The 20,369-nt window shown below is 37.3% G+C and overlaps 1 protein-coding gene across 2 annotated transcripts in view; it reads right to left on the bottom strand.

The window, feature by feature from the left end:
* ADAM10 (ADAM metallopeptidase domain 10) overlaps positions 1-20,369 on the bottom strand; it is a 158,277-nt gene that overhangs the window by 29,511 nt on the left and 108,397 nt on the right. The window contains exons 6-8 of one of the 2 annotated variants that reach the window (XM_063089440.1): positions 16,912-17,058; positions 13,737-13,829; positions 11,393-11,576 (exon numbers count right to left, since the gene is read on the bottom strand). In XM_063089440.1, the coding sequence (XP_062945510.1) occupies positions 11,393-11,576; positions 13,737-13,829; positions 16,912-17,058 (424 nt within the window). The remainder of the gene's footprint in view (positions 1-11,392; positions 11,577-13,736; positions 13,830-16,911; positions 17,059-20,369) is intronic. The other variant, XM_063089441.1, reaches the window with a different exon arrangement.

The raw sequence follows: 20,369 nt of genomic DNA, 5'->3' as shown, positions 1-20,369 counted from the left end.
AACTCTCAACCTCTAGATCCTATAGAACAAGAAGCTCTTGAAATGTCTGACAAGGAATTAAGAGTGATAATTCTAAGGAAACTGAATGAGATACAAGAACACTCAGCTAGTCAACATGATGAAACAAGGAAAAGTATACAGGGCCCAAAAGAAGAAATGTACAAGAAAATCAATGCCCTGAAAAAGAATGTAGCAGAGCTTGCTGAGCAAAAGAATTCAAAGAAATAAAAAACACAACAGAGAGTTTAAAACCAGCAGGCTTGCAGAAGTAGAAGAGAGAACTTCGGACCTTGAAGATGGGCTGTTGGAAATAACACAAGCAGACTAAAAAAAAAAAAGAAAGAAAGAAAAAAGAAGTAAAAGCACTGAAGAAAATCTAAGAGAGATATCAGACAACTTTAAGCGCTCAAATATCCAAATCATGGGTATTCCAGAAGGGGAGGAAAAAGGAGATTGCATTGAAAACATATTCAACAACATAGTGGCTGAAAACTTCCCAGTTATTGGAAAAGACACAGATCTTCAGATTCAGGAAGCTCAAAGATCCCCAAATGTATTCAACCCAAAAAGGTCTTCTCCAAGACATGTTATAGTTAAACTGGCAAAACTCAAAGACAAAGAGAAAATCGTAAAAGCTGCAAGAGAGAAGCATCGAATCACCTAAAAGGGAGCCCCAATCAGACTAACATCACACTTTTCATCACAAACCTGAAAAGCCAGAAAGGAATGGGATGATATATTCAAAATACTAAAAGACAGAGATTGACAGCCAAGATTACTCAACCCCACAAGGCTATCCTTCCAAAATGAAGGGCAAATAGTATATTTCTCAGACAAACAAAAACTGCGGGAGTTCACTACCACACGACCAGCCTTACAAGAAATTCTCAAGGGAGTACTGGGTTTGGTAGCTTGTCGGGCCTTAAAAACTAAGGCCACCTTAAGTGACATTACAAGTGGTGCCATTATGGGCCCACAAAGGCATATTAATGTGGCAGCCTAAGACGGTGGTGCCAGGAGGAAGTAGGGTGGGGGTGTCTGCGGAAACCTTGCCTTAGCCCTTATTGGCCAAATATGTGATTCCGCACTCGTGGTTGCAATAGCTAGGCATTGAGACAGGATGCATGTCCTTGACCTTTAAGCTGATAAGATTATGTAAAAAATCTCCCTTCCCCATTTGCCTTTAAAAGCAAGAGCTTGTGTGATAATAAACAGAACTGCTCGACAGAACCCCCGACGCGTCTGAGTGTCCTTTAACCGGGCTGTGTTTGGGGCCGGCGGTGTGCTCACCTCTGTTCACGGCTCTCTTCCCCTGTATCCTTCCAAAAAGGAAAGTACAGAAAAAGGAATCCCGGGACGTTTGCTCGCCCACTGAAAGGAACGAGGTTAAGAGCTGTTCGGGACGGCCGGCGGCGGACCCAACAGTAGCTGAAAAACAACTACCACGGCCATAAAAACCCAAGAAAAATCAAAACCCTTAAGTATAATAAAATTGGCATTCATGAAGAGAAAACAAACAAACAAACAAAAAAGACTATATACAACCCAAGGAACCAACAAATACAGAAATCAAACAGTAAATCAGAAAGAAAGGAACAAAAGACACCTAAGACATCCAAACAAAAATCAATAAAATGCTAGGAGTAAATCAACACTTTTCAATAACAATTCTTAATGTACAAGGTTTAACTCCACAATCAAAAGACACAGACTGGCTGACTGGATTAAAAAGGAAGATCCAACTATATGCTGCCTTCAAGAGACCCACCTCACCTATAAAGATTCACACAGACTAAGAGTGAAAGGATGGAAAAAGATTTACCATGCAAACAGAAATGAAAAACAAGCTGGAGTAGCTATTCTTATATCTGATAAAATAGACTTTAAAGTAAAAACCATAAAAAGAGATAATGAGGGCCACTACATAATGATAAAAGGATTGATCCATCAAGAAGACATAACAATCATAAATATATATGCACCCAATGTTAGAGCAGCCAGATTTATAAAGCAAGCTCTATTAGACCTAAAGAAGTAAATAGACACTGATACCATAATAGCAGGGGACCTGAACAGCCCACTGTCAATATTCGACAGATCATCTAGGCAAAGAATCAGTAGAGAAACACAAGATCTAAACAACACTCTTGACCAACTGGACTCGGCAGATATCTTACAGAACATTCCATCCAACAACCTAAACATATTCATTCTTCTCATCATCACATGGATTATTCTCCAGGACAGATCACATGTTAGGTCACAAATCAAGTCTCAATAAATTCAAAAAAATTGGAATTATCCCATGTATTTTCTCAGACCACAATGGATTAAAATTAGAAATCAATAACAAACGAAATTCTGGAAACTATACAAACACAAGGAAATTAAACAGCATTCTACTTAATGACATATGGGTCCAAGAAGAAATCAAAGACGAAATCAAAAAATTTATTGAAACTAATGAAAACAATGATACATCATACCAAAACCTGTGGGATACTGCAAAAGCAGTACTAAAGGGAAATTTATTGCATTAAAGCTTACTTCAGAAGAATGGAAAGATGGCAAGTGAACAACCTAACACTTTACCTTAAAGAAATAGAAAAACAAGAACAATCCAAACCCAAAGTTAGCAGATGGAAAGAAATCATTAAGATCAGAGCAGAACTTAATGAAATTGAAACCCAAAAAACAATACAGAAGATCAATGAACAAAAAGTTTGTTTTTTGAAATGATAAATAAAATTGACAAACCATTAGCAAGGCTAACTAAAAAAAGAAGAGAGAAGATCCAAATAACCAAAATTAGAAATGAAAAAGGTGATATTACAACTGATACATCTGAAATACAAGGAATCATTTGAGACTACTATAAACAATTATATGCCAACAAATTTGAAAATCTGGAAGGAATGGATAAATTTTTGGACACACACAAACTACCAAAACTGAGCCAAGAAGATGTAGAAAATCTGAACAGACCAATAACAATAAAGGAGATTGAAGCTGTTATCAGAAGGCTCCAAACAAAGAAAAGCCCAGGACTAGATGGATTCACAGCAGAATTTTACCAAACATTCAAAGAGAAACTGACACCGATTCTTTACAAACTATTCCAAAAGATTGAAACAGAGGCAATTCTCCCAAACTCATTTTATGGAGCAAACATCACCCTGATACCAAAACCAGGTAAAGATACAACTAAAAAAGAAAACTACAGGCTGATATCCTTGATGAACATAGATGCAAAAATCCTCAATAAAATACTAGCTAACAGAATACAGCAACACATACTTAAAATAATACGTGACGATCAAGTGGGATTCATCCCAGGGATGCAAGGTTGGTTCCACATATGCAAATCAATAAATGTGATACACCATATTAATAAAATCAAACACAAGGACCATATGGTCATCTCTATAGATGCTGAAAAAGCATTTGATAAAATTCAACATTCATTCATGACAAAGACCCTCTATAAGTTAGGTATAGAGGGAAAGTATCTCAACATAATTAAAGCCATATATGCCAAACCCACTGCCAATATCATCCTGAATGGGGTAAAGCTGAAAGCTTTTCCTTTAAGAACAGGAACTAGACAAGGATGCCCACTCTCACCATTGCTATTCAACATAGTGCTGGAAGTACTAGCCAGAGCAATCAGAGAAGAGAAGAAAATAAAGGGCATCCAGATTGGTAAAGATGAAGTCAAAGTGTCCCTCTTTGCAGATGACATGATCCTATATGTCGAACAGCCTAAAGCCTCTACAAAAAAACTCTTGGAGTTGATAAATGATTTCAGCAAAGTAGCAGGATACAAAATCAACACACAAAAATCAGTAGCATTTCTATTCTCCAATAGCGAATATGCAGAAAGAGAAATCAACAAAGCTGGCCCATTCATAATACCCACCAAAAAAATATAACACTTAGGAATTGAGTTAACCAAGGAGGTGAAAAATCTCTATAATGAGAACTACAAACCACTGTTGAGAGAAATTAGAGAGGATACAAAGAAGATGGAAAGATATCCCATACTCTTGGATTGGAAGAATCAACGTTGTGAAAATGTCCATACTACCCAAGGTGATATAGAATTCAATGCAATCCCTATCAAAATTCCAATGACAGTTTTCTCAGAAATGGAAAAAACTATTCAGACATCTATATGGAATAACAAAAGACCACACATAGCCAAAGCAATGCTGAGCAAAAAAAATAAAGCTGGAGGCATAACACTACCTGACTTTAAGCTATACTACAAAGCTATAATAACCAAAACAGTATGGTACTGGCATAAAAACAGACACACTGACCAATGGAATAGAATAGAGAATCCAGAAATCAACCCACACACTTACTGCCATCTGATCTTTGACAAAGGCACCAAGCCTATTCACTGGGGAAGGGACTGCCTCTTCAGCAAATGGTGCTGGGATAACTGGATATCCATATGCAGGAGAATGAAACTAGATCCATACCTCTCACCGTATACTAAAATCAACTCAAAATGGATTAAAGAATTAAATAAACACCCTGAAACAATAAAATTTCTTAAAGAAAACATAGGAGAAACACTTCAGGAAGTAGGACTGGACACAGACTTCATGAATACGACTCTAAAAGCACAGGCAACCAAAGGAAAATAATCAAATGGGATTAGATCAAACTAAAAAGCTTCTGCACAGCAAATAAACAATTAACAGTTAAAAGACAACCAACAGAGTGGGAGAAAATATTTGCAAAATATACATCTGACAAAGGATTAATATCCAGAATATACAAGGAACTCAAACAACTTTACAAGAAAAAAACAAGCAACCCAATTAAAAAATGGGCAAAAGAGCTAAGTAGGCATTTCTCTAAGGAAGATATACAAATGGCCAACAGACATATGAAAAAATGCTCAACATCACTCAGCATTCAGGAAATGCAAATCAAAACTACACTGAGATACCATCTCACCCCAGTTAGGATGGCTAAAATCCAAAAGACTCTGAACGATAATTGCTGGCGAGGTTGCGGAGAAAAAGGAACTCTCATACATTGTTGGTGGGACTGCAAAATGGTGCAGCCTCTATGCAAAATGCTATGGAGGTTCCTCAAACAATTGCAGATAGATCTACCATACGACCCAGCTATCCCACTGTTGGGAATATACCCAGAGGAATGGAAATCAAGTCAAAGGTATACCTGTTCCCCAATGTTCATCGCAGCACTCTTTACAATAGCCAAGAGTTGGAACCAGCCCAAATGTCCAACATTGGATGAGTGGATATGGAAAATGTGGTATATCTACACAATGGAATACTTCTCAGCTATAAAAACGAATGAAATACTGCCATTTGCAACAACATGGATGGACCTTGAGAGAATTATATTAAGTGAAACAAGTCAGGCACAGAAAGAGAAATACCACATGTTCTCACTTACTTGTGGGAGCCTAAAATAAATAAATAATATCACACGCACACACAAAAAAACCGGGGGGGGGGTAGGGGGAGAAGACATAACAATTCCTTGAAATTGATATGACAAGCAAACAGAAAGAACATTGCTGGGAGGGAGTGGGGAGAGGGGCGAGGGAGCGATGTTTCGGTAGTTGGCCACAAAAATCACTCACATAGTATACTGACAAAATAAAAAATTTAAAAATTTAAAAATTTAAAAATTTTTTAAAAAAGTAATTCTATGATTTTGTGAAATTCATAGCAGTTTCTCCTTCAAAGACACTGATAATTATAACAAGCATTTATTGAGGACTCACAGTGCCCTCTTTGCAATAAATAAATAAATAGATAGACAAATATATAAATAGATAAATAAATAAATTTGAATATGTCAGTATTTATATTGTCAAAGCCTACACCTTTTCATCTTTTAAAAAGAAAACTTATGATTTAAGTTAAATGAAAGTTGAACAAAATATTCTGAAGTAGATTCTGAGAAAGTCTCTTCTACAAATAATAGCAGTTTTGCGCATGAGTATGTGATTCACTGTCCTGAGATGCAATGTACGATATATTCGTAAAACAGAAAATAATAATGTCAAGTGATTTAAAAAAATAAAGAAGGGGTGAGAGAAAGGAAGGAGAGAGGGTGGGAAGGAAGAAAAGTGAGAGAAAGTAAATGTGGGAAAACGTTAGCTGATTAATCTATCAATCAGGAGTTCACTATACTACTGCAACTTTCAAAATAGGTTTAAAAATTGAATCATGATTTTTTAATGTGTCCTGACAACACTTAAAATTTTAAAAGAAAGACCCTGTTTCTACTTATATTAAGCATATCATTTTTTAGTTCACTATTCATTAACAGGACCTTTAGAGTTTAATACCAAAACTACAAGGCTTTCACATCTAAAGGCAGTTATAAAAAAGTAGAAAAAGAATAACAGGAAAATCAGAAACTGGATGTTCAATCCAAGTTTGTATGCACGTTGCACTGAGAAGACCATACTTTCTTCTAATTAACTTTATTGAAGACTTTTAGTGAGAAGTTCTTTAATTTACATTCACATTTAAGAGGCTTCCCTACTTGATTCTTTAAAAAATACAATCAAATGAATTAGAGTATTCTGATAACTGATCAAATTATTTCAGATCATCTTTCTACACACAATTACAACTAAGTTATTGAACCATTTAAAAATTCTAATTTTACTAATCCCTGATAAAGAAGGCAATTCAAAACAGATCTGCAAGAATGGCATGATACTACAACACAACTGCTGCCTTGTTCCTATTAAATGTAAGAAACTATATGGTAACAAAACAAATTTGAATTACTGTTACAATATGATTTAGAAAACTGTCACGATAATGTGCTTCACAGAAAAGTAAACTAAGAGACTGAGTCATATGCAGATTTCACCAAGCAAGGGCTTGAGAACCTTTATGATATTCAATATTTACTACCTTTTCTACATAGAAAACCGAACAGAGAAAAAACAGTAAATAATTTATGCATATTTAGTATATATTCTTAAGCTAGTTCTACTTTTGGAGATGAGTCAAAGACTACATGATTACCATTTCTAGAAACTAGAAAAGATATGAATAAGTACTCTCTGTAATAATTATAGTTCAAATATTATAGTTGCAAACAAACAGTAAATTAATATCCTGCCTTAGTGAAGATTTGTCATATGCAAATTGGTCCAATGCAGTACTGTAAAACTCGAATTAAACAAGACTCTACACTGCAAATCTTTATCTTTAAAAATAATAATAATAATATGCACATTTTAAAAAGTTTGATAATACACATTTTTCTGTATTTTTAAGGTCAAGCTCATTTAAGGGATCATACATAAATCTGAGTGAATTCTACAGTCTCTGTAATTTATATCTTGCTTAATATCTTAACAACTGCTTTTGGTCTTGATTATTGCTTATTGTATTTGTTACAGACTAATAGCATATGTTGGAGTAATTCAATTATGCAGGAAGAAATAAAACACATATGTCTAATTTTCTAAGTTAAGGTTTAATTTTTAAAAATACTGCAACTAGTTTTGATATGCCAGGAAATCAATTAGTAATGATACATCATATATACCTATAGCTAAAACAAAACTCAAGGTCAGTAACTACATTATAAGATTTTACTACATATCATTGAAAACACAAATTGTGAATAACAATGAGAAGGGTAAAATGTTTTTAATTCAAGTCAAAAGCTATTACTGATGGATGATTCAATGAAAAACAAAGAAGTATAATGGCATGTCCCCCCACCCCCCAGCCAACCCAGCGATGACCACCAAGCCACTGCAGGAAGTGCCCTGGGCTCTCCCAAGCCAGGGTGGTGGGGGGCCTCAGTCACACCCCCCTAATATGGGCAACCAGCCCGGCGATGACCAGCAAGCCATAGCAAGAAGGGCCTTGGGTTTACGAGCTGGGATGGTAGGAGGTGAGGGTTTTTGCCACACCCTCCTGACATCTGCACCCACCCTGGCAATGACCAAGCCATTTCTGGAAGCCCCTCCTCCCCGCCACCCAGTGTGGAAATGAGGGGGGTGCCACAGTCCTCAGTCCTGCCCCTTCTCCTTCCTCCTTCTTCCATCCCATTTCCTTCCCCATTCCCCTCTCCGCCTCCCTCCCAACTGCTCTCCAACAACATCCTAGAATGTAAAAAATATATATTAATAAAATTAAAAAGCAATTAAAAAAAAAAAAAAAGAAACTCTACAGGCAAGAAGAGAACAGGATAATATGTTCAAAGTGCTGAGGAAAAAGATGGTCAGCCAAGAATTCTGTATCCAGCAAAACTAACCTTCAAATATGAAGGAGTAATAAAGTCTTTCCTGGACAAATGAAAGCTAAGAGAATTCATCAACACTAGACCTGCCTTACAAGAAATGCTAAAGGGAGTTCTTCAATCTGAAAGAAGACAACATGAAAGAGTAGCAAGAAAACAAGAACAAACTAAAGACAGTAACAAATACAACAACCATACAAGAGATAGGCAATATTAAAAATGTAACCTGAAAAGATAAAATGTCAAAAAGTGGGGAGGGAGTGACACCCAAGCATAGAGTTGGCTTTGCTTTTTCTTTTTACTTAGATATCAAAGTTAAGTTGTTATTAGTCTAAAGTAATCTGTTATAACTATAACATGTTTTTTTGTAAGCCTCATGGTAACCACAACACAAAAACTTATGAGACGTACTAAAAATACATAGCGAGAAATCAAAATCCACTGCTAGAAAAAACTGCTCCACCACAAAGGAAGACAGTAAGACCAGAAAAAAGGATCTACAAAACTACCAGATAAAAAGTAGCAAAATAGCAGTTACAAGTTCCTGTCTGTCAATATTTTCTCTAAAAGTAAATGGATTAAATACCCCAATTAAAAGATAAAGAGTGGCTCAATGGACTATAAAACAAGTACCAACAATATGCTGCCTAGAAGTAGTGAACTACTTCTAGTAGTACAAAACTATGCTATCTACCTTAAGTGAATCATTTTGTGATATATGCACATATTGAAACAATGTACTGTATCCCACAAATATGTACAAGTAAATGTTCAAATTAAATAAATTAATTAAAACATGGAAGCAAAAGAAGTTTTGGAAACTGTAAAAAGGATATTTATTGCTGGCTTAAAAAAAGAGCAAGAAACATAAAAGAAAATATTACTGATGGTCTTAAAATATGCATAATAAATCAAAGAATAAATTCAAAAATGGCAATATAAAAACTAGTCTTACCCTGGATAAAGCAGAATTAAAAAAAAAAAAAAAAGAAATGAAGCCTTAGAAGGAGAAATCGCTGAATACAACTCAGAAGACACACTACTGATAAAACTCTACACAACAAAATTTATATTCAAAGAGTCTGGGGTTCTTTCCACTCATCTTTCAATTAATAAATTTGTTTCTCTAAACTACGGAACTGAACTAATCATACTGCAAATCACGGACACCCCCACCCCTACCCCTCACATCCCCCACCCCCCATAATGGGAAGGGGATTATCCTATTACAACGTTCTCAGTGACAGTAATTTTCATGGCTTACACAGAGACCTCAGCAGAGTGAGGAGCCCAGGTGGCAATGTCAGTGGAGCTGGGGGTGCCAGGGGCCTCCACCCATATCTCTTTTCAGGTAGTACTTTCCTTTTGTTAAAATAAAAGATAGAAATAAAATAATAATAAAGGTAGGCTTTTCTTCTGCTTGCTGCTCCTGACCAGGGTTTCTCTGCTCCTTATCTCACTACAGAACAGAAAGCAAGATCACAGTTTTGCCTTTTTGAATCTAAGTCCTCTATTTAAAAAAATATACATATATATTTATATATGTATATAAATAACATATATATAAATATTTATATTCATAATATATATATATATTAGTTTCGTGAATAAATTGTTTCCCTTTTAGTTTCAGAAGTACCACTTTTTTCCCATAAAATTATTTATTTCAGCAACTGAATGTACCAAATGTCAGGATATTTCCCTGTACTCATTTTATTTTTTTTTTAATTTTATTTATTTTTAAAAATATTTTATTTTATTTTGTCGATATACAATGTGGTTGATTATTGTGGCCCATTACCGAAACCTCCCTCCCTCCTCCCTCTCCCCCCTCCCTCCCAACAATGTCCTTTCTGTTTCCTTGTATCAATTTCAAGGAATTACAATTGTTATGTCTTCTCCCCCCCTACCCCCCCCGTTTGTGTGTGTGTGTGTGTGTGTGTGTGTGTGTGTGTGTGTGTATTTATTTATAGCTCCCACAAATAAGTGAGAACATGTGATATTTCTCTTTCTGTGCCTGACTTGTTTCACTTAATATAATTCTCTCAAGGTCCATCCATGTTGTTGCAAATGGCAGTATTTCATTCTTTTTTATAGCTGAGTAGGATTCCATTGTGTAGATATACCACATTTTCCATATCCACTCATCTGATGATGGACATTTGGGCTGGTTCCAACTCTTGGCTATTGTAAAGAGTGCTGTGATGAACACTGGGGAACAGGTATACCTTCGACTTGATGATTTCCATTCCTCTGGGTATATTCTCAGCAGTGGGATAGCTGGGTCGTATGGTAGATCTATCTGCAATTGTTTGAGGAACCTCCATACCATTTTCCATAGAGGCTGCACCATTTTGCAGTCCCACCAACAATGTATGAGAGTTCCTTTTGCTCTGCAACCTCGCTAGCACTTATTGTTCAGAGTCTTTTGGATTTTAGCCATCCCAACTGGGGTGAGATGGTATCTCAGTGTAGTTTTGATTTGCATTTCCTGAATGCTGAGTGATGTTGAGCATTTTTTCATATGTCTGTTGGCCATTCGTATATCTTCCTTACAGAAATGCCTATTTAGCTCTTTTGCCCATTTTTTAATTGGGTTTGTTTTTTTTTTCTTGTAAAGTTGTTTGAGTTCCTTGTATATTCTGGATATTAATCCTTTGTCAGATGTATATTTTGCAAATATATTCTCCCACTCTGTTGGTTGTCTTTTAACTCTGTTAATTGTTTCTTCCGCTGTGCAGAAGCTTTTTCATTTGATATAATCCCATTTGTTTATTTCCCTTTGGTTGCCCGTGCTTTTGGGGTCATCGTATTCATAAAGTCTGTGTCCAGTCCTACTTCCTGAAGTGTTTCTCCTATGTTTTCTTTAAGAAGTTTTATTGTTTTAGGGTGTATATTTAATTCTTTAATCCATTTTGAGTTCCCTGTACTCGTTTTAAAACACAGAGCTGCTTCACCTATTTTGCCATTTACATTAGGCTTAGAAATCTCTTATATATCTTGCCTAACCCAAGTAGTGTATATTAAAATATTATGCAGGCATTACGTTCTCCCATAGTTTGTAAAATTCAATCTGCCCTGAAAATTGCTTTTTGTTTCAAGTATTAAGACATAGAGAAACTACCTGAAGGTGCTCCAACCCAAGCCAGACCAAGAACACCATCATCAAAATCTCGATCGGTGAAGACATAGGCCAAACAGTAGTCATCATGATTCTGCTCAGAATTCAATTCCAGAAACTTCTCCACACCAATATTTGGGAAACGGAAAGGATTTGTAGAGTCCTTCTCATCAGCAGTTGTATTGATCTAAAAATCCAAAACAATAATTTAAAAAGCAATTAATATTAGCAGAGCTTTAGTGTAAGTCTCTACTAACATCTTTCTGCACTCACCTGGATCATATGCTCAGGGCCTAAGGGAAATCAGGCCTGAATTAAGGCTTCTAGGGTTGTTCCCACTACCCCTATACCCAAAGTGGTCATAGAGGAGGTGAGAGGGAGGGAGGGAGGGAGGGAGGGAGGAAGGATGGATTAAGGTAGAGAAAGGGAATTAAAATCAAAAATGTTGAATTTCTGTACAAGTATTCACCAGATTCCTGAACACTGAACACTTGGAAAGAAAGAACAAGTTTTGATTTCAAATACTCTAATAAAGGAAGTATGGTTTCTCAAATTTAATCATCTGAGCAAGTCTCCTTTAGTGCTAATCTCCCATATTGTGACAAGTTTAACGATATAGAAACCTATTATTTTAGCTAATTACTAGAATATAAAATAGATATTGAATCCAAAACTGTCAGTTCAGCACACAAATCATTTTCTTGGTTGTCCTTGCTGGGAGTCACATGAATCAAGCCCGACTAACTGCAAGTTCTCTTTTTTCCCCCCAAATATGGGCAAGAATTTTATTTTCTTTCTACTTTCAATTCACTTCTCTTACTATTCCAAGCTGAGTTCCTCCAGAATGTTTCTTTTGATACTTAGCTGCTGTACTCACAGTACAGGTTCCTCCTTCACAATCTGAAGAATAATCTGTTCTAATGCCAAACTTCTACTAAACTGAAGTTTTAATGTCAGTTAAGATCTGAAAACAACCAACTGCCACATTATTCATTCGTATACAAGCATTTCTTCATAATGCAAATCATTTTACTCAAAAAAAAAAGTGCTTCACTAATATTTGTTCAAATGTTCTCTACTTTTCACTACTTGGCATTTTATTGCTCTGCCTGCTAAACAGCAATACTTAACACCACTTATCACTTTTAGTTGCTCATTTAAGGGTTTATCTGCTCTCAGAATACATGAAAGCAATTCATTATGAACGTTTCTTACAAACTATATTTCACCTTAAGACAATCCAAATTTAAGATTTAACCATACTACCTGTAAAAATAAGAACCACCTACAGCTATGTAATTAAATACATATATTCACTAAAATTTTCTAGGATATATGAGGGACTTCAGAAAGTTCATCGGAAGATTCGTATTAACGTTTAATTCTACTTTTCCATGAACTTTTTGAAGTATCCACGTACATTTTTTTTTTTTATCTAGTAAACCCATTTTAAGAAAAATGGAGAGCATAAATATAAAGAAACCCCATGGCAAATAATTTTATTATAAAAGAGTTACTTTTTTATTTAACTCAGGTGTATATCTACTTTATAAATTCATATTCTTAAAAGCTAAACACACATATTTAGAAAATTCAGAAAATTTCTGAAACAATTAGCCCATTGTTTCAGTAATTTGACACTTATTTATAATTTATAACATTAAAATTAATAATCAGTGACCCTGTGGCTCTGGATTAGCATTTCTCAAAATGTATTCTGTAGTTTTTTGGAGTCTCAGTTGATGTTAATACAAAAAAAAAAAGGTCCCATGGTCAAATTAGTTTAGAAAAATAGGGGTTTCTTTCCTGAAGGACTTCTCAAAACGATATATATTAGTGTGAGCTGTGAAGTTTCAAGAAGATAATAGTACTGTTTTTCCAGCTTCTAATTTTATTTAAATACTGCATCTATCCTCCCTCTCCCCTGGAGCACCAAGGACACAAGGCAAATCTTGAAGAATACCACACAAGGCAAAGCTTAAGAAACTGGAAGATAATGTTGGGGGAAACAAAGTCAAGTAGTTAAACTGTAGTTATTAAGAGGTTAGGGCTTTCCTAATGGTGTGTTAATTGGTTAGGTAGGAAACAGTATTGCTTTAACTCTACTATAGTCCAGATCAAGGCCCTTTAGATTTAATTCTTAAATCATAATTCCAAGTATCTCTGTGTGTGCGTGTGTATGTGTATGTGTAAAACCCAAGAGTAAAGATAAACTACATCAGCAGATACAATTTAATTTAAACTATTTAATGCATAAAAATGAATAAAAGGAAAACATTTTTCTTTTTGTAAACATGATCCTTACTGTTTCGCTTTTTTAATGTTTTTAACTACTGAAGTTCCTTACTCTTATGCGTTTCACCATGAAGCTGATGTTACGGATTCCAGAGAAGTCTGTGGTCTGGTAAATTGTATCAATCGCTTTAACATGACTGGATATCTATTGATTTAAAAAAAACAACATTTTAGAGGCAATGTTGAAATATAAAAAGATTATAAATTTATATTTCCAAAATCAAGAATTATTCATGCTCCACCACATTCAAATTTTAAAATGTCTACCATCATAAACTGGACAGAGTATGAAAAAAAATTAGTGAGCTGGGCCTAAGAGGAGAGATTCTATGTCTTTCCAGATTCTTCTCTGGCCAAAAATAAACATGCACTCTTGCTTCAGCCATATAAAAACTCTCAATCCATCCTACCAGGTCCACATTTATGCCTTTTCACATGCTGTTTAGTTATGCCTAGGTAATCTTTATTTGTCCTTCAGACTCAGCCCAAACATTTTCTGAAAAAGTTTTCCTTATAATATCAGGACACTCAGTCATTCCCTGACTTTAGTCCTTCGACTGCTCCACTAGTACATATTCTGTAAGCTTTATTGACCATTTTTATATACTAGGCACTGTTTTAGGTGCTGCAGATGTAGTGGTGAACAAAATAGAGAAGGTCCTTATAAATTTATAGAGGTTTACTAAGTGGGGGATGGGAGGAGAGAGATAAAACAAATATTAAAAAGAAACATTCAGATTTTGCTAAATTCAGTCTGGCCAGTTGGCTCAGTTGGTTAGAGCACGGTGTTATAACACTCAAAGCCAATGAGTTCGGATCTCCTTACCAGCCAGCCACCAAAAAAACCAAAGATTTGACAGATTTTGCTAAATTCTAAAAAGAGTTAAGCACAGTGATATAACACCAAAAGCACATATTTACCTAACTGACTCCCAACTAAACTCACCAGCTTCTAAACCACTCCATATACAACCTCCCCAACTTCACTGACAAAAAGCACTCTCACTACCTTTGATGTGAAAATATGTATGTATACTTTCAAATCTACGTTCAAAAAAACTATATAAATATAAAATAAGATAGTCAAGTAAAAGCATTAATAATGATTTCAAAAGTAGCCCAAGTTGCCAAACATTGTTAATGAAAATCATAATAGTACTGATAGGATCCATCACAAATTCATGCTGTTTAACCTCACTCGGCTAGGTCCTAGCAATTCCCTTATCCAATTCTCACTATTTCAACTCCATTTCCAACAGTGGTGGTTCAAACATTTCTACATAGATGATTATACCTCATACTTTACTGAGAGTTCATCTTGACTTCCCCCTCTCCTTACCTTCAATTTCCCTATCTTTATCCATCCCTATCTTCTGCAAAGTGTAACTCTTCCTTAAACGATAATTTTTCTTTATTCCTGACCCCAATCCTTACTGAATGTAGTTTTTCTTCAAAAGACATTGTGGATATTCAAGAACACCAATGTATTTCTTTCTCTTATATCTTACATTGTTTCTCTACCGAACTGTTTTCTCTTCCTACTAACTTGCTCATGTATTCCCCTATACCCTCTTTATCCCCAAATATTTCACGTTATTTCTAAGCCACCATATTTTTAATCTATTTTTCACATTTCTTGAAATCCTCACTCCCTCTGCCAACTCATTCCTTACTGTTTGCAATGTTTTCATCCCTACAACTCTACCAAAAGTTTGCTTAAAGTTCATCAATAATCTAGCAACTAAAAATCAACTAGTTTTTGTAATCATTTTCTTTGATATCTCTGCAATGTAATTCAATTAGTGATCTTAAAACTTGTTTGTTCCTTGGCTAATCCCAATTTCCTACCTCTCTAAATGTTATATTTTTCTTTACTAGTTTCTCTTCCTCATCATATTCACTATATACAGATATCCCCTAGTTTCTTCTCTTTCAATTTCATTCTCTCCCCCACATTTGAACTCTTTTGTACTCTTTAATTCCATGCAGAAAGCTCAAGGCTAACCTTCCCCAAGATCCAGATCTACATTTTCAATATCCTAAAAGAATGATCACCCGGTTTTTACACATGTCTAAAAACAAGCTCACCCCTGCAACCAAAATGAATTCATCATTTATACTAGTGGTACCTCCATCCTCAGTCTCAAATCCTTTGAGTCAAAAGTGCATTAATCATTTTCTCACTGTGTACTTTCAACATGAAGGACATTTTGACAGATACCCTCAAACTTGTATATTTTAATAAGGTTCATGAAGACACAAGTGCAAATAATAATGTAAATTAGAAAGTGCTAAGTTCAATGAGAAAACAGAATAGAAATTAAACACTCACGGTTGGAAGGATTCTTCTATCCTTCCCTCCTTCATGACCGCAAATGAAAATTCAACTCTCAAAGCTAAGCTTTGGTGTCATCATCTCCTTCAGGAAATCATTTTCTTATATCCCTCTTTTAAATGACACTAAAATATCCTAACTGGTCTTTCAGTTACCTGTGTACTTATTGTGGAATATACTATAAAGCATATGTACTTCACAGGGCCTGGTTTTCCAAAGCCTTGCAGTTTCAAATATTGACCTTGCAGAGGACTGGAAATTTCCCTCAGGGTATAAGTCTCTGTTGCAAGATAAGGATTGTGGCACAGCAGGTTGCTGGCTCAAAGACAGATTAGTTACTGATTGTTATGTAAAGATACTGAGAATTGCAGTTAAGAAGAAATGTTTGCTAAGATCAAACTGTTGTTGATAGGACCACTTAATTGTCTACTGGAATGTCATCTGGCATGTTTCACTGAAAGTTACCAGCCTATACTGTTAAACTATAACCCCACCTATGTCTCTTCCTGTAACTTCCTGGTCTGGAAAATAAATGCAGGAAGAGAACTCCAATTCGGTGTTAATTTCCCAAGGAAGGGATCCCTCTCTCTTGAGGGTCCCTGCAGGAGATTAACCATTTCAGGGCCTCTCACTGCTCAGTAGAGATGGGCTTTGAGTAATCCTTTGCATCTCCATCACCCAGAGGAAGTGGGGTGACAAATCCGTGGGGGGCGAAGCAACACAAAGCAACAACTTATCTTAAATATTTTATCACATCACAACTGAAAATACATACCCTTTTTGCCCCCTAAAAGAGATATACGCTCATTAACTTTCCTTTAATTTTTAAAGGAAAACATAGGTATAACAAAACAATATGAGAACTCTTTAAATAGTGCATAATTATAAATACCTGGGCAATCACAGCTTCTCGTGTTCCATAATATTTAAAGAACAGATGATCAGTTTGAATATAAAGCTGACAAGTATTTTTTTCAGCTGAAGTTGTACGTTTTTTCCTTAGAAGTTCTGGACCATTAGCATGTTGTTCTTGAGGTGTCTATATGTGAAAAACAGTCATTTCTGACAAATAGCATGCTTCAGTATCACAATTTTATATGGTTAAGAATACATATTATAAACAATTTCATACTCTGCTTTATTATGTAACACCAAAGTTTCCAATGCCATTAAAAATTCTTCATAAACATCACTTTTAGTCTCATAATATTCTCCGTATAGATGACTTATTTAGTCAAGCAACTCCTTCAATTTTAAACATTCTTAAAACGATCCTCTTAATATGTATTCATTTAAATCAAAAGCATATCTTACAGTAGTTTATAATGCTTTGACATCATCCTCTACCTCCCATCTAATACCCAATCTACCACCCAGTCCTGTCCAACTTATCTCGTAAATACCTAGGGAATCTTCCCATTATCTCTGCCTCTACCACTCTGGTCCAAACTACCATTACTTCTTATCTGGAGTACTGCAATAAGATTGATTTAATCAATCTAGATCTACTATTAGCTTTCAATCTATATTTCATACTGCAATTTTTCTGAAATGCAAATTTGAATACCCACTTGCTACATAGAGTATTTCAATGTCTTCCTATTGCTCTAAGGATAAAGCCCCAAATTCTATACATGCTCCACTGAATCAACACTGCATAGCCTCTATTTACCTGTACAGCTTCTTCTCATTCCATATTACTTCACAGAGAGATCCTACTACATTACCCAACCTTCTTTGGTATAGCTACACAAGCTTTCTTTCCAATCCTCCAACACAGTCCATCTCCTGCCACAGTCTTTGCACATGCTAATGTTGCCTCTTCTAATGTCTTTCTTCAGACTTAGAGAAGATCAATTCATCCATTATACTACTTCACAGAACCATATACCCATGTCCCTTACACAGTACAACCTTGTATGATTACTTGCTTAATTTCTGCCTCCAGCCCACCACCATCACTTCAACCACTACTAGAATATAAGTTCCAGAAAAAAGAAACTATCTCTATCTGCTCACTATATTGCTATCACCTAACACAAACTTAGCAGGAAACAGTAGATACCCAATAAGTATTTCTTTAAATAATTACCACTGTTATTGAATCTAAGCAAGCAGTCAAATATTTGTCAACATCTAAAAGCACCATCTTAAGTGAATTTTGATAACACAGTAAAACAGAACGCAAATTAAATTTTAAGCCACAATTCCAAATTTACACTCACCTTTTATATCTACCTTTTCCCTTGATAATTCCATGTGAACATATACAAAGTTAAAAATTTGTATTACACCAATACACACAAAAATTGGGTAATTATGTGAAATGATGGATATATTACTTTGCTTCACCACAGTAAACATTTTGCTGTTTATTTCCATCCCATCATTTCAAGATGGCGGTGGCTGTGGCGGTTGGCGCAGAGTAGCTGAGGTGGAAAAGGCGGCCACTGGGCCTCAGGCAGCCGGGAAACTTGTGGACCTTCCTCTTGCCATCTCTTAAGGGAGGACCGCTGCTGGTGGCCGGTTGTGGGGGCTGACTGCCACTTTGCCCTCGGCAGGAGAGGCAGCCTCATTTACAGGCAACAGCTTTGAAGTATGGAACAGAAAAAGAACTGTTTCGTAGCTACATAAGCGAGTCTCTAAACAGGGAACATGGCGCCAGGGCTGCTGTGGATGCAGACAGGATCCTGGAGGCCAGGGCCGCGCTGAAGGCGGCCAGCTGCCCTATTCATGATTCGAGGTTTCAGGCCGGCATAAAAGAAGATTCCTGGGAGCGCCCAACCCGCGCCGCGAGACCAAGCAGGCAGCCCGAGGCGGCGGGAACCAAGAACGGGGAAGGCAACAAACCAGAGGCAGAGAGTGAGCGCCCGACCTGGCACGGCCCTGTGACTGACCCCTGGCCTGGCCCTGCTCAGGGGGCTGAAGCCGACCCGGCTTCCGCCTGCATCACCGGGCCACTCACCGCCCCGGGGCTACCTCCATTTTCTCAGGTGGTGGCAGCTCCGGCCCGGCTCGGCTCCTCACTGAGCCTTCCCACATGCTTGCCCCAGCGCGGGGCTTCCCGGGGCCTGCGGGCTGGCTGCCCCCCCACTCCCTCCATGGTTCTCTGGCGGGGCTGGTGACGTGGGGCGTCCCCGGCCAGTGTCGGGAGGGCAAGGAAGTACGGGCAGGGCCGACCGTCACTCCACCACACCGTGGACTCCAGCCCCCGGTAAACTTCCTGTTACTGGGAGGCAGATACCATCTCTGCGGCCACCAGTTCGGAAAAACGCCTAACCAATTTCTGGTTGGGAACAGTGTGGTAGGAGAGTTCCCAAGTCCGCTTAAACCAGCCGGAGAGTTGTCTGCAGGCGGGCACTGGACTCGTCTGGGCTGGGGGGATACAAAGGTGAACCATGTGCTGTGGGCTCCTCCCCTGAGGAGCTCACACTCTGGTGTGGGAGATAAGACAAGTACACAAATAACCGCGATACCAGGAGGAAGGTGATAAGTCCCGAGAAAGATCTACACAGTGCTACAAAGGCACCCAGAGCGACCGGTCGTCTGTGCCTACCAGAAACCTGGTAGACGTCCTGGGCGAGGCGGTACCGAGCAGGGTCTTGAAGGCCCAGCTGATACACGAGGGTTGCAGAAGAAACGTCCCAGCCCAGTCCAGTGCGCACAGAGTGGGGAGACGTGCAGCCAGGGAGGCGGAGACTCGACAGAAACCACACACCCTGTGGGGTCACCACTGCACGATCCAACAGCCCGGGCCAGAGCACACGGAACACGGAGAACTCCTGCACGGGAAGTGAAAGCTCAACAGAGATCACAAACCCTGTGGTACGTGACCCAGCAACCCAACAGAGTCCAAGCTGACCAGAAAGGTGGCTCCCCAGAGAGGCCCAAGACCTGAGGCAACCATACACACAAGGCACTAAAGGCCAACTGAGCAGTCACGGAGGTAGCCATACCAAATTGGCAACCATAGCAACATCTTAGTTAGTCAATAGTCAAAAACCGGTGGACTGTGAAACCCCCTACCACAATGAATAAACATCAAAAAAAAGATACCAGAAATACAAGAAATCAAGAAAGTACACCACCAAAAGTTAATAAATCTCAAACTCTAGATCCTATTGAACAAGAAGCCCTTGAAATGACTGACAAGGAATTTCGAGTTATAATTCTAAGGAAACTGAATGAGATACAAGAAAACACAGCTAGACATCATGATGAAATGAGGAAAAGTATACAGGATCTGAAAGAGGAAATGTACAAGGAAATCAATGTCCTGAAAAAAAATGTAGCAGAACTTGCTGAACTGAAGAAGTTATTCAGCGAAATAAAAAACACAACGGAGAGTTT

The sequence above is a fragment of the Cynocephalus volans genome, chromosome 3 (assembly GCF_027409185.1).
Source record: "Cynocephalus volans isolate mCynVol1 chromosome 3, mCynVol1.pri, whole genome shotgun sequence".
Taxonomy (NCBI): Eukaryota; Metazoa; Chordata; class Mammalia; order Dermoptera; family Cynocephalidae; genus Cynocephalus; species Cynocephalus volans.
The sequence above is the reverse complement of the archived record's forward strand: the minus strand, read 5'-3'. Positions and strand labels throughout refer to the sequence as shown.